This window comes from Arachis hypogaea, chromosome 9, assembly GCF_003086295.3.
Source record: "Arachis hypogaea cultivar Tifrunner chromosome 9, arahy.Tifrunner.gnm2.J5K5, whole genome shotgun sequence".
Taxonomy (NCBI): Eukaryota; Viridiplantae; Streptophyta; class Magnoliopsida; order Fabales; family Fabaceae; genus Arachis; species Arachis hypogaea.
This window is the reverse complement of record NC_092044.1, coordinates 113,755,868-113,768,194: the sequence shown is the minus strand read 5'-3', so window position 1 is coordinate 113,768,194 and position 12,327 is coordinate 113,755,868. Positions and strand designations below refer to the sequence as shown.

The following is a 12,327-nucleotide window of genomic DNA, read 5'->3' as shown; positions in this document are numbered from 1 at the left end:
GACGCGAATACATTTGCCAGATCATTCAAGAGGTCATCGGGTCGCGTTGTTTTCACGAGGATGTCGTCCACATAGACTTCAACAGTCTTGCCTATGAGGTCGTGGAATATCCTGTTCATTAACCTTTGGTATGTTGCCCCTGCATTTTTTAGGCCGAATGACATCACCTTATAGCAGAAGGTTCCCCCCGGCGTTATGAACGCCGTCTTATCTTCGTCTGGACGGTGCATCGGTATCTAGTTGTAACCGGAGTAGGCGTCCATGAAGCTTAGATAACGGTAGCCCGCCCCAGCGTCGACGAGTGCGTCTATGTTAAGGAGGGGGAAGCAATCCTTAGGGCATGCTTTGTTAAGGTCAGAGTAGTCTACGCACATTCTCCACTTGCCGTTGTGCTTTTTTACTAGAACTACATTCGAGAGCCACGTCAAGTAGTCTACTTCTCGTATAAAACCTGCTTCTAGGAGGTTGGCCGTCTGCCTGGCCACCTTCTCTGTCCTCTCTGTCGACATCTTTCTCCTCCGTTGGGCTACCGGGCGCGCTTCCGGCTTGACGGCTAGATGGTGCGACATAATTTTTGGGTCTATGCCCGGCATGTTGGCTGGTGTCCAGGCGAACAAATCCCTATTGGCCCTTATCATTTCGACCAAGGGCTCCTTCAACTCATGCGGGAGGTTCTTGTTGATGAACGTGAATTTTTCCTCCGTGTCGCCGATCATGAATTTCTCCAGGTCCCCTTCTGGTTCCGGTCTGGGTTTGTCGTCTACTCTGGCATCCAGGTCGGCTAGGAACACGCCGGACGCCTCTTTGGATTTCTTCCTTAGGGAGAGGCTGGCATTGTCGCAAGCGACTGCCATCTCAAGGTCTCCTCTTATGGACCCTATAGATCCGTCATCGGTAACAAACTTCATGACTAGCAGCTTCGTGTTGATTATCGCTTCAACATCGTTGATCGTCTTTCTTCCCAGGATGATATTATAAGAGGTGAAATCTCGGAGGATCACGAACTCAGCCATCGCCGATCTTCGGCCTTGATACTGTCCAACTGAGATCGGCAGGGATATTACTCCGTCTGGTTTGATGAAGTGGTCGCTCAATCCAATGACCCCGTGTTGGTGAGTCGTCAGATCGGCGTCCCTTAGTCCCAGTACGTCAAATACGTTGCGGAACATGATGTTCGAGTCAGCCCCTGTGTCAACAAGGATGCGTTTGACGAGACCGGTTCCCACTCTTGCCGTGATGACCATGGGTGGGTTTTCCGGGGCGTCGTCGAACCATTGGTCTTCCGGGCCGAAAGAAATGGATGGAGGCTTCTTAGAGTTTCGCACCAACGAGGAGGAGATCGACAAGACCTTAGCATTTTTCTTGTGCGCCGATCGGGATCTTGGCGCGGCGTTTTTGGCCGTCACCACGTTTATCACGGTGAGGCCGTGATCTCTGTCTTCTGGCTCTTGTCGCCGCTTTGCCGAACGGGTTTTGCCTTCTTCGTCTTGGTCGCGATAACGTCTCCTCGGCTCCCTGATAAGATGGGAGAATGCTGCTAGCTTACCTTCCCTTATCGCTTGTTCTAGTGCATCCTTCAGGTCAAAGCAGTTCTGCGTTTGGTGACCGTAGCCTTTGTAGTAGTCACAATAGAGGTTTTTGTTTCCTCCCGTGCGGTCCTTGAGTGGTCGGGGCTTCGGCAGGATTCCTTTCTCGGCTATTTGTTGATAAACTTCCACGATGGGAAGAATGAGCGGAGTGTAGTTGGTGAATTTCCCAACCCGGGGAAATGGCCTTGGTGGCTTGCTTGGCGCCTCTTCCCTGGTTTGTTCCTTTAGTCTTTCTCCGTTGCCTTGTTGCCGAGGTTGGCTGTAGCTGGACTGCCGTTTATTGGCAGCCACAACTCGGCTGATTTTCTCGTCGTTTATATACTCTTTGGCTACCGTCTGGATCTCGTGCATCGTCCAAACTGGTTTCGTGGTAAGGTGTTTTCGAAAGTACTCGTTGAGGAGGCCGTTCGTCAGGCAAAGGCTGGCCACCGAATCGGTTAAGCCGTCAATTTCCAAGCATTCGTCGTTGAACCGATCCAGGTACTTTCTGGTCGGCTCTCCCTGTCTCTGGGTTATCCCCAGAAGGTTGATCGGGTGCTTTGCCTTTGCTATTCGTGTTGTAAACTGGGCCAGGAATGCACGACTGATGTCCGAGAAACTGTAGATGGATCCCTGCGGGAGGCCGTTAAACCACCTGATCGCAGGTCCCGCTAGGGTTACCGGGAAGGCTTGGCACCTCACCTCGTCCCCTACTCCCTCTAGATTCATCCTCGCCTCGAAGGCCGTGAGGTGTTCTAGAGGGTCTTGAGTTCCATCGTACCTCATGTCCGTTGGTTTGTCGAAGTGTTTCGGCAACCGGACTTCGAGGATGGATCGATGGAATGGAGTGACGCCCATTATCACAGGTTGTCGTGTCCTCCCGGACCTCCCTTCCCCGTCTTCGCGATCTTGTGCCGTGCGGCGCGTTTCCCTACCTCAGGAGTAGATGATCGTGTCATTTCATCTTCTCGGGATCGGAGACTCTTCACGGGTGCTCTCCGCTTCCGTTCGGGATGCGGAGGTGCGTCGCAGGCGGCTTCGGTGGGAGTCTCTCTCTTGGCTTTCAGCAGACGGGGTGTAGCTGGGATCGGTGGTTCGTCGGTCACGCTCCTGGTCGGCCAAATGTCGCCCCCCGTTCCCCCGAAGGGTCGCGTCAGTGTGTTGTCGGGGGGACCTTCGCCGTCCTCTTAGTGAGGCGACAGAGGCCGCCCCTTCCGCTCCGGCTCCTCGGCCTTGGTTTCCGGGACCCGGCACAACGTCCATTGAGGCAATCCCCACAGACGGCGCCAATGTTCGCTTGTCGGTTGGCGGACAGGTCGGGTGGTAATTGAGGGGAGTGAGAACGCCTCAATCGCAGTCGTGCTGGATTTGGGTTTGCCGGGTAACCGAGCTCTCGTCGTAAAGGAATAAGGGGGGTGCCACCTGCAAAGACACTCCGACGCTCTAGTCAGCTAGTGTGCAGACGGGAAGTATGATAGGTGGATAGGTGACATACCTTGGGGGAAGGGTAAGTCCTTCCCTATTTATATCGTGTCAGAGGTGGGCCTTTCAAGAATAGGCCCACCTTCCTCGAAGCTTCCTCACAGCTGTAGTGGAGAGCTGCCAGGGACGCGTGTCCGGGTCGGGTCATCTCTAGGTCGGGTTGGCCCGCAAATGGCCTGGACCAGGCCGTAACAGAATTGAAAATTACTAATCCTAAGGTGAAATTTCAAATTTCTATAATTACTACTAATGTCTTGTCATGGCAAGAGGTATTTTAGTATGTTTCATGTGTTTCATGATGGCTTTTTTTTAATGTTAATAAAAATAATTCTTATTTTTGTTAATAATAAAAATATTTAAAAACAAAATAAAATAATTAAAATTAAATATTTATTTTAAAAAATATTTTTAAAATTATATTTTGATGTACTTTTTACAAAAATAATTTACAAAATAAAATATTTTTATTTTTAAATATGTGTATCTTATTTACATATATTGTTTTTTTGTGGTTTTTTTGTTATTAACGAATAATACTATGTACTTTATATATAAAAAGAGAACATTAGAAAAAAAAATAGATACCGATATAAATTTGGTCTAAGTTTAAAATGAAATTTGTGAAATGAAAAAAGATAAATATTAAAAAATTATTAGAATTATTACTTTTTATTATCATATAATCATCAACTCAATTTTTATAGTCTAGTATTATTCAAATAACATATTTATCTCATACTTTTAAATATTATTAGTTAAATAATAATAAAAAATAATAAATTCTAATAACTTTTTAGCATTTCTACCAAAAAAATATATGAGAAACTTAGAACGTAGTTGCGAGAAACAGATCGAGCTACACACATGATGGTGGCATTGAGATTTTTCCCACCCCATAAGCTAATGATCCCATTAGGGAGTAGCAACATGTGCCTTATGTGCAGGTATTCAAACCGATCCATATGAGTGTAGAACGGGTTCTCGTCGGATAGGATATATGTTAAGTTTCAATTTTATTCGACTAATTTGTATTCTATATATATATATATATATATATATATATATATATAGAGGTGAATTTTATTCAATTTTTTTTAAAATAATATGTAAGTTATTCTTCATGATATGTCATACTTTAATTAGTTATTATCTTAATTATAGTTGGATTATTTTATAATTTATTATTTGAGATGAATAATTGTATAATTTCTTAAAATATTAAAATTTTACCCCTTAATTGTGATCTACTGCCTCTCACGCAATCTCTTTCTATAGTGCATCATTCCTTAACGAGTCGTTGAATTTCCATGGCTTGTAACTTTCCGTTCTTCCCAGACTTCATTGTTATTTCCTATCCTCCCACTCAATCTTTTTTTTGTTTGTTGTCATGGATCACTCCTTACCAACGTAATTAGTGATTAGTTCGGTTATTAAATTTTTCATTAAAAATAATATATGGAATATATATTCATATGAAAAATATAATATAATAAAATAAATCTATTCAAAGTACTTAAAAAGTATAATTAAAATTAGGAATATACAAATATAAAAATAAAATTTGTACTCTAAACAAGTAAACATATCTTTTATCATACATAAATTATTTAAAAAAAATATAAATTGTTAAAATTAATAACACAAATTTAAAATGATAAAATTTAACTTTCGTATAAATATTTTTTATAGTATTTTTATTCTTTTAATTTTTAATTTATTAATATTTTATTATTTAATTAATGATTAAACAAATTATTTTTATGAGAAATCATTTTTTGTATAATCTTAAAGAAAAGACCAATATATCAGTTTAAAAATTAATGTAAAAATAATATTTTAAATAAAAAATAGTTAATATTAAAATTTTTAAATACAAAAGCAAATTGTATAAATATTCAAGATATAAATATGAAATACATGTTTAAAATAAATAAAGAAGACAAAATAATTATTTATTTCTCATGAGTACTCCCATTTTATATGTTTTATTAATTTTATGCATATATTTATATTTATCTTTTAAATATTTATACAAATTATTTTTGTATTTAAAAATTTTAATATTAAATTTTTTCATTTTAAATTTTATTTTTACGTTATTTTTTAAACTATTATATTGATCTCTTCTTTAAGATAATATAAAAAATAATTTTTTATAAAAATAATTTGTTTAATCATTAATTAAATAATAAAGTACTAATAAATTGTAAATTAAAAGAATAAAAATATTATAAAAAATACAGTAAAAAAGTTGGATTTTATTGTTTCAATTTGTATTATTAATTTTAATAATATATTTATTTTTTAAATAATTTATGTATAATAAAAAATATGTTTACTTGGTTAGAGTACAAATTTTAGTATTATATTTATATCTTCATAATTTTAATTATATTTTTAAGTATTTTGAATAGATTTATTTTATTATATTATATTTTACATATAAATATATATTCCATCGTGTAATTAAATAAAGATATATTTTTTTAATAAAAAAAATTAATAACCAAACTAACCATTAATGATGTTTATATTGGTAAGGAGTAGTCACTAAAAAAAATATTGGTAAGGAGTGATTCATGGCTAAAAAAAAGGATTGAGTGAGAGGATAAGAGATAGAAATTAAGTCAGCGCTGACTATACTGAGAAGAACGGGAAAGTTACGAGCCATGAGAATTTAACAACCCGTTAAGGAATGATGCACTGAAGAAAGAGATTGCGTAAGAACGTGCTTCAATCAACGGGGTAGAAATTTAATATTTTAAGAAATTATATAATTACCCATCTCAAATAATAAATTACAAAATAACCCAACTATAGTTAAGATAATGACCAATTAAAGTGTGACACATAATGAAGGTAACTTACATGTTATTTTAGAGGGAGTTGGATAGAATTCACCATATATATATATATATATCTATATATATATTATAAAAATATGTTATAGATAAAAATTATTGTAACAAATAAAATGCTTATGAATCTACAATAATTTTATTTATATTTGTGTTATTAATTTTAATAAAAAATTTATATTGAATTAGACATTTGATGTTTTATCTTATTTATGAGATAATTATTTTATTTGGAAAATGACTGTATTATTTGTGTTGGATTTTTAATTTACATACTCATCGAATTATATAATAATTTTTTTGGTAATTCGAGAATAAGATCGGATATTTCTGGATTGAGAACGAATAGAATTAGAATTGAGATACTTTCAATTTACAAGTAGAGTTAGAGATGAGTCCAAATCATGTCCTATCCTATTAATTGACATCTCTAAATTCCATACAAGCATAAATCATTCCTATGTTCTATTTTTGTAACATCAAAGTCATTTCTATTTTAAAATTATTTTTTGTAAAATAAAAAAAAATTAAAAAATATTAAAAAAAATAGACAGAACAAAATAAGAAGACATGATTTGGGCAATTTATTTTGAGGTAAAAATTTAGGTGTAATCAACTTTACGTAAAGTTAATAATTGAAAGCTATTAAATGATTTAAATGATTTGACTAAATTTTCATCTAAAAACTCTCAATTATCAATTTCACATAAAATTGAGTGCACCTGAATTTTTACTTTATTTTAATAATTATGTTTGAAATGTGATACATGAATTAATGCATTTGTACATTTTCTTTTTTATTTATAACTACATGAATTATTAAAAAAATGTGAAATTAAATTGTAAACTAGGAGAAAATTATAGTATTTGCATTATAACAGGTAGAGTAAAACTAACAGGGTATCAATTCAATTCTTATGAGAATTAGATTCTTGTACAAAAATAATTAAATTAATTTAAATAGAATTTAATTTATTTTTATTTTTTTAAATTAATTTTAATTTAAATAGATTCGATTAAAATTCTTTTTCATTAGAATTTTAATTAAAATTTAAAATATCTAAAATATCTTTATAATTTAATTTTTTTTTAATTTCTCTCACTTATTTTCTCTCAATGTCTCCCACTTTTTAGCACATACTCTTTTTTCTTTCGTCACTTTTTTTATGGTCTCTTCCTTTTTCTTCAACTCACTTAATATAATATATACCTATTTTTTTCGAAAGGTGTACTATATAAATCTAAAATAATATCCACATATATAAATTTTATGTGTTTAACTTAGGACACCAAAAATTTCTTAGTCTATTACGTCTGAATATTTCAAATGAAATTATGTCAATCATGATACTAACAAAGGGTTATATAATTTTAGTCTATTTTAATGATGTTAATTAGTTGTTATAATTTATTATTAATAATTAATTTTTTTTATTTGCTATGTTATTAGACTACTTAATAAGTTGGTTCTTAATAATTCATATTTGTTTTTTATTATTGGTTTGTCGTTATAACCAACCATGAAGAACTATTTAATTTTTTAATTAATAATAATATTTTTTAAATTTAATATTATTAGGTTAATCCAATTTTTTTATAAGAGATGAATAAATTTTAGTTGAAAAATATAATTTTTAAATCATTTTATATAATTTAATAATAAATATATTTATTATTTAAATATAGTATTATGAGTAAATGATAAAATTAGTTCTTGAAACATCATTTGTTTTTTAAATTAGTTCTCAAAATAATTTTTTCATCAAATTAGTCCTTTAAAATTTTTAAATTAGTCATGTTAGTTATTCTGTCATTTTTTTATTGATGGTATTAAAATCTAATTAAGAAGAGAACTCGAGACATTAAAATCTCTTAATTTGGAATTGTTAATTTTATAAACTAATATTTTAATAGTTAATTAAGATTTTTAAGTGTCTATTGGGATGTCACTTAATCAGCTATATTAGTAAATTTTGATCCCATCAACAAAGAAAATGATGAAAAGGCTAACATGACTAATTTAAAATTTTAAATAATGAATTTGATGAAAAAAATATTTTAGAGACCAATTTAAAAAATAAGTGATCTTTTAGAGACTAATTTAATACATTTACTCATAATATTATATTAATAAAAAATAAAATTGTCTATTATAAAATTTTAATTCATTTGATAAATATTTCAAACACTAAAATTCAATTCTATAATTTTACTAATTTATTTAAAACCGTAGAATTCAATTTAATTCAATTATGTACAATTAACAATTTTTAAATACACAGTAATTAATTAAAGTGAGATAATAATATTTTATAATTAGCATTATTCAAAGATAGGAACTAGGATGTGGTCTATGTGGATCTTTTGTTTGAATCTTTGAGGGTTATAGGGTTGTCTGTGGTGGTGTCATCAACTCATCATGTTATTTAGTGCGGTTCACGTTTAGAACTTCTAAGTGAGGAGGCCTCAGTCGTCTGGTAAGACTAGGATTTTCCATTGTTGAAAATTGAACAAGACCATACTTTTTGGAGACCAAATATTGTTGAATTTATTTATACAAGTCGTAACGTTTAGTTTTTTTTTTCTTTTTTTTTTAAAGAAAAATTGCCGACATGTTAATGAAGTTGATTCATTGTGAATTCAAACATTTGAACTTTCCATGGGTATAATTTTATACTTTTTTATATTCAATTTAGGTTTAGAGTTTGTTTAGAGGTCACTAAGAGTTTATTTAGATGTCATTAAATTATTTAAAAAAATATTTTTATTTTTTTTAATTTTAGTATATTTCGTAAAATTTTAATAGTTAAAGTAACTATTAAAAAAATAAAAAAACATTCAAAGCTACAATTTACATGAGATGTTTTTACATATATGTTAAATAAAAATATTTTTTTATATGTGAAATATATCTAAACATAAAATTATTTATATTTTTTCAAAAATTAAAAAAAATATATTTGAAACTTTGTTTATAAAAATTCATCCAAATAAATTCTAAATTGTTAAAAAATAAATTTTTTATATTTTTCAATATATTTGACAAAATTTTAATATAATAAAAATAAAAATATTAAAAAAATAAAAAAATATTTTTTTAAACAAATTATAATTTACATTTTTTACTTAAAAAATAATTTTATATTATTATATTCAAACATAATTATTAAAAAAATATATATTTATATAAAATATCTAAACATAAAATCATATTTATTTCTCTAAAAAATCTATTAACAAAATCACTTAAAAAAATTATTTTTTTTAAGAATTCATCACCCAAACAAACCTTTAATGTCTCACATATTTTATTTGATTTTAAAATATTACATTAAACTCTCATATAGTGTTTTATGACACCCGAATAATCTTGCCAAATCATTATTAAACTACAATAGATCGATAGCGGGGAAAATACCATTTTATTTAGATTTAATATTGTGTTGATTATTATAATTTTATTAAATTTATAGTTAAATTTTCATATTTTTTAATTAAGTTTATATAGTATTTTTTATTTTATTTTTCATGTAAAACACATCAAACTTAGAATATTTTTTCAAAAAATATATAATAAAAAATATAATTAAATTCTTAATTGTGAATACATTTAACTTATAAAAAATATTTAGTTATTTTTAATATTTTTTATATTAAAAAATCTTATTTACAACATTAAAACTAATATAATAATTAAATTTTAAATTAAATAAAATTATAAAACCAATAGAATAATTAAATTTTTTATTTATATATACTGGTTTGATTTATTGCACTAACACGCTACTCAAGGTAAGTTAATCCCTGAGTTTGCTTAGCCAAGCTTCTTTGAATGATTTCAATATAGAAAATAATTATAAATTACAAATATGGAAGAGGGGTAGTAGATGTGGTTTCTCAACCACCATGTGAATGGAGATAGGGATGCCAATGAACAAAGACGTAGCAGTACTTGTCAGTCTTATAAATATTAGGAGGTGATATAGTCCATGACAAGTATATATATTTTTTTAAATAAATTAAAAGCTTGTAGTATTTTGTCTTGGATATATGTTAAAGGATGTATATATGCTCTTGCAAAATTTTATGTGATATTTTTTAGAATTGATTTGTTCTATTCAAAACTAAAATAGGCCATTGTTATTTTATATCTATACTTTTATTAATTAATTATTATTTTTTATGTATGTAATATTATGGGAATTATAATTGTTTTAAATTTTATAAAAAAAACTAATTTTAGTATTTAAAATTTATAGTTAAAAATTTATGAGTTGGAATTTAAATTTTAAAATAATTTAAAAAATAATTAATATTAACTGAAAAACTAATTATCTAATGTTATTCTAAATTTTAATAATAGGCATATCAAATAGTATTCTTATAACCTTATTCTTTAGAACAAATTCTATTTTATTTTACTAAACACTATTTTTTTTTGGGTGACTATTTTCCTAAACACTATTAGTAAGTCTTAGAGCGTAATAAAAGTCCAAAAATACTCAACAAATTTTGGTAAGTGATAACAGTTGATAATAGAAAACCATCGATAATATTAAATCAAGAGTATATTCTCTCAATTTTTTCTATAATTATTTGATAAAATATGATTTTTTATCGTCTAATATTTTTTCATATTTTTTATCTTATTTAAATAATATAAGATAAAAATTATACTTTATTAAATAATTAAAAAAATCGATTTTTTATTAAATCAACCTCAATAATAAAAAATTTTAAAAACTAACAACTTTTAGTATTTATTATTATTATTTAATCAATACAAATAATATATTATTTTTAATAAATAAATTTTATTAATTTATGTATATAAATTCTAATAAAAATATAAATACAAATTTTATTAATTTATATATACAAAACTTTAATAAATATAGATATAAATTATATATTTTTTATATATAAAATATATATAAATATACGTATAATTTATTATTAACTAAATACTAATAAAAAATAATAATATTTACTGCTAGCATGACATTTTCGATAATAATCTCAAGTGGATGTTATCCAAAGAAAATCTATATCCCATCCCACTCAACCTACAGTGGCAGTGTGAGTGGTCGACAACCTCATCCACTCCCCACTTTCACATACAATCTTTTACCCATTTTGCTGAGTTTCCCATCACTTCCCTTCACTTCTACCCTTGTGCTTCTCGTGCCTTAAATTGAAAAATAAACATTTTAAAAAATATCATTTTCCTTCATTGCGTTTCATTATTTTGCTTGCCTTTGATCATGACATGAAACCATAAGATATTAAATTATTAATGCACTTTTAAAAGAATCAAAACTGAAAAATTCAATATTTTTACTGTTTAACGTATTAAAAACTTAAAAAGTATTTTATAATAAAATTAAACTATGTTTACAAACTCAAAAAAATTATGTATACAAAAAGAATTAATTATTATATATTATTTATGTATAAATATATGTATTGTTTAATATATATTTAAAATATATTTATATGATAATATTTATTTTATATTATTAATTAATTTGATAACTGATTTTTTTGTATATACCTAAGATAACTGTTATAAAATTAGGTGGTAATAACATAAGACAAAGTAATTAAATTAATTTAATATTAAAAAATATTTCCATAATTGATATTGCTTACAGTTAAAGTTAAACAATTATTCTAGAAGTAGAAAGAAAGTATACTAAATAAGCACAAGCGTCACGTGAAGAGCCAAGCAGTACTAGAGAGGAGTAGGAAAAGATGGTTGGTGTGGTAAGTGGGAGTAATATATATATTCTAATATCTAATTTTAAATGGAAAGATAAAATATTATGTGTTAGATTAATTAGACAATAAAGATTAATTATTAATTTTAAAATAATTATTTATTTATATATTTTCAATTTCATATAATGTATAGCAGTGATGTTATTGTTGTTGTTATATAAACACATCAATTTAACACAAGAAGTAATGTATTTTTTATTTTAATTTTTCATAATTTCTAGTCAAAATTCTCAGTTCTAATGCTCAAAAGAATAAAAAACAAAACAATAAAAAAATAATTAGACTACATCTACAATGTTTTGTTAGAAATTGATGAATCTTTAGGCAATTATTATCCATTCTGGTTGATGAGTCTTAACAAAATATTTTTATACCCTTTTGAAATATTATATGAAGAAGTCTGAAAATTTGAGTAAGTACCAGCATCTCAAATTTATTTATCAGGCTATAAGTTATTAGATATTTATTTTTGAAAATTGTATAGAAAACTTTAACTATAAAAGTGAGAATTAAAATAAGAGAAAGTATGAGGCCAGCACTTTTTTTTAAATTTGGCCAATATTTAATCATAAAAAAAGTGAATAATTCTATATTATTAGATGTAATTTCACACCATTAAAAATATTTATGATAACTAA

At 28.5% G+C, this 12,327-nt stretch overlaps 1 protein-coding gene across 1 annotated transcript; it reads right to left on the bottom strand.

Annotated features, from left to right (window-relative positions):
* Positions 1-236: 236 nt before the first annotated feature.
* Positions 237-2,354, bottom strand: LOC140175236 (uncharacterized). The gene has a single exon (XM_072202192.1). The coding sequence runs from the start codon at positions 2,352-2,354 to the stop codon at positions 237-239; it is 2,118 nt and encodes a 705-aa protein (XP_072058293.1).
* Positions 2,355-12,327: the final 9,973 nt, after the last annotated feature.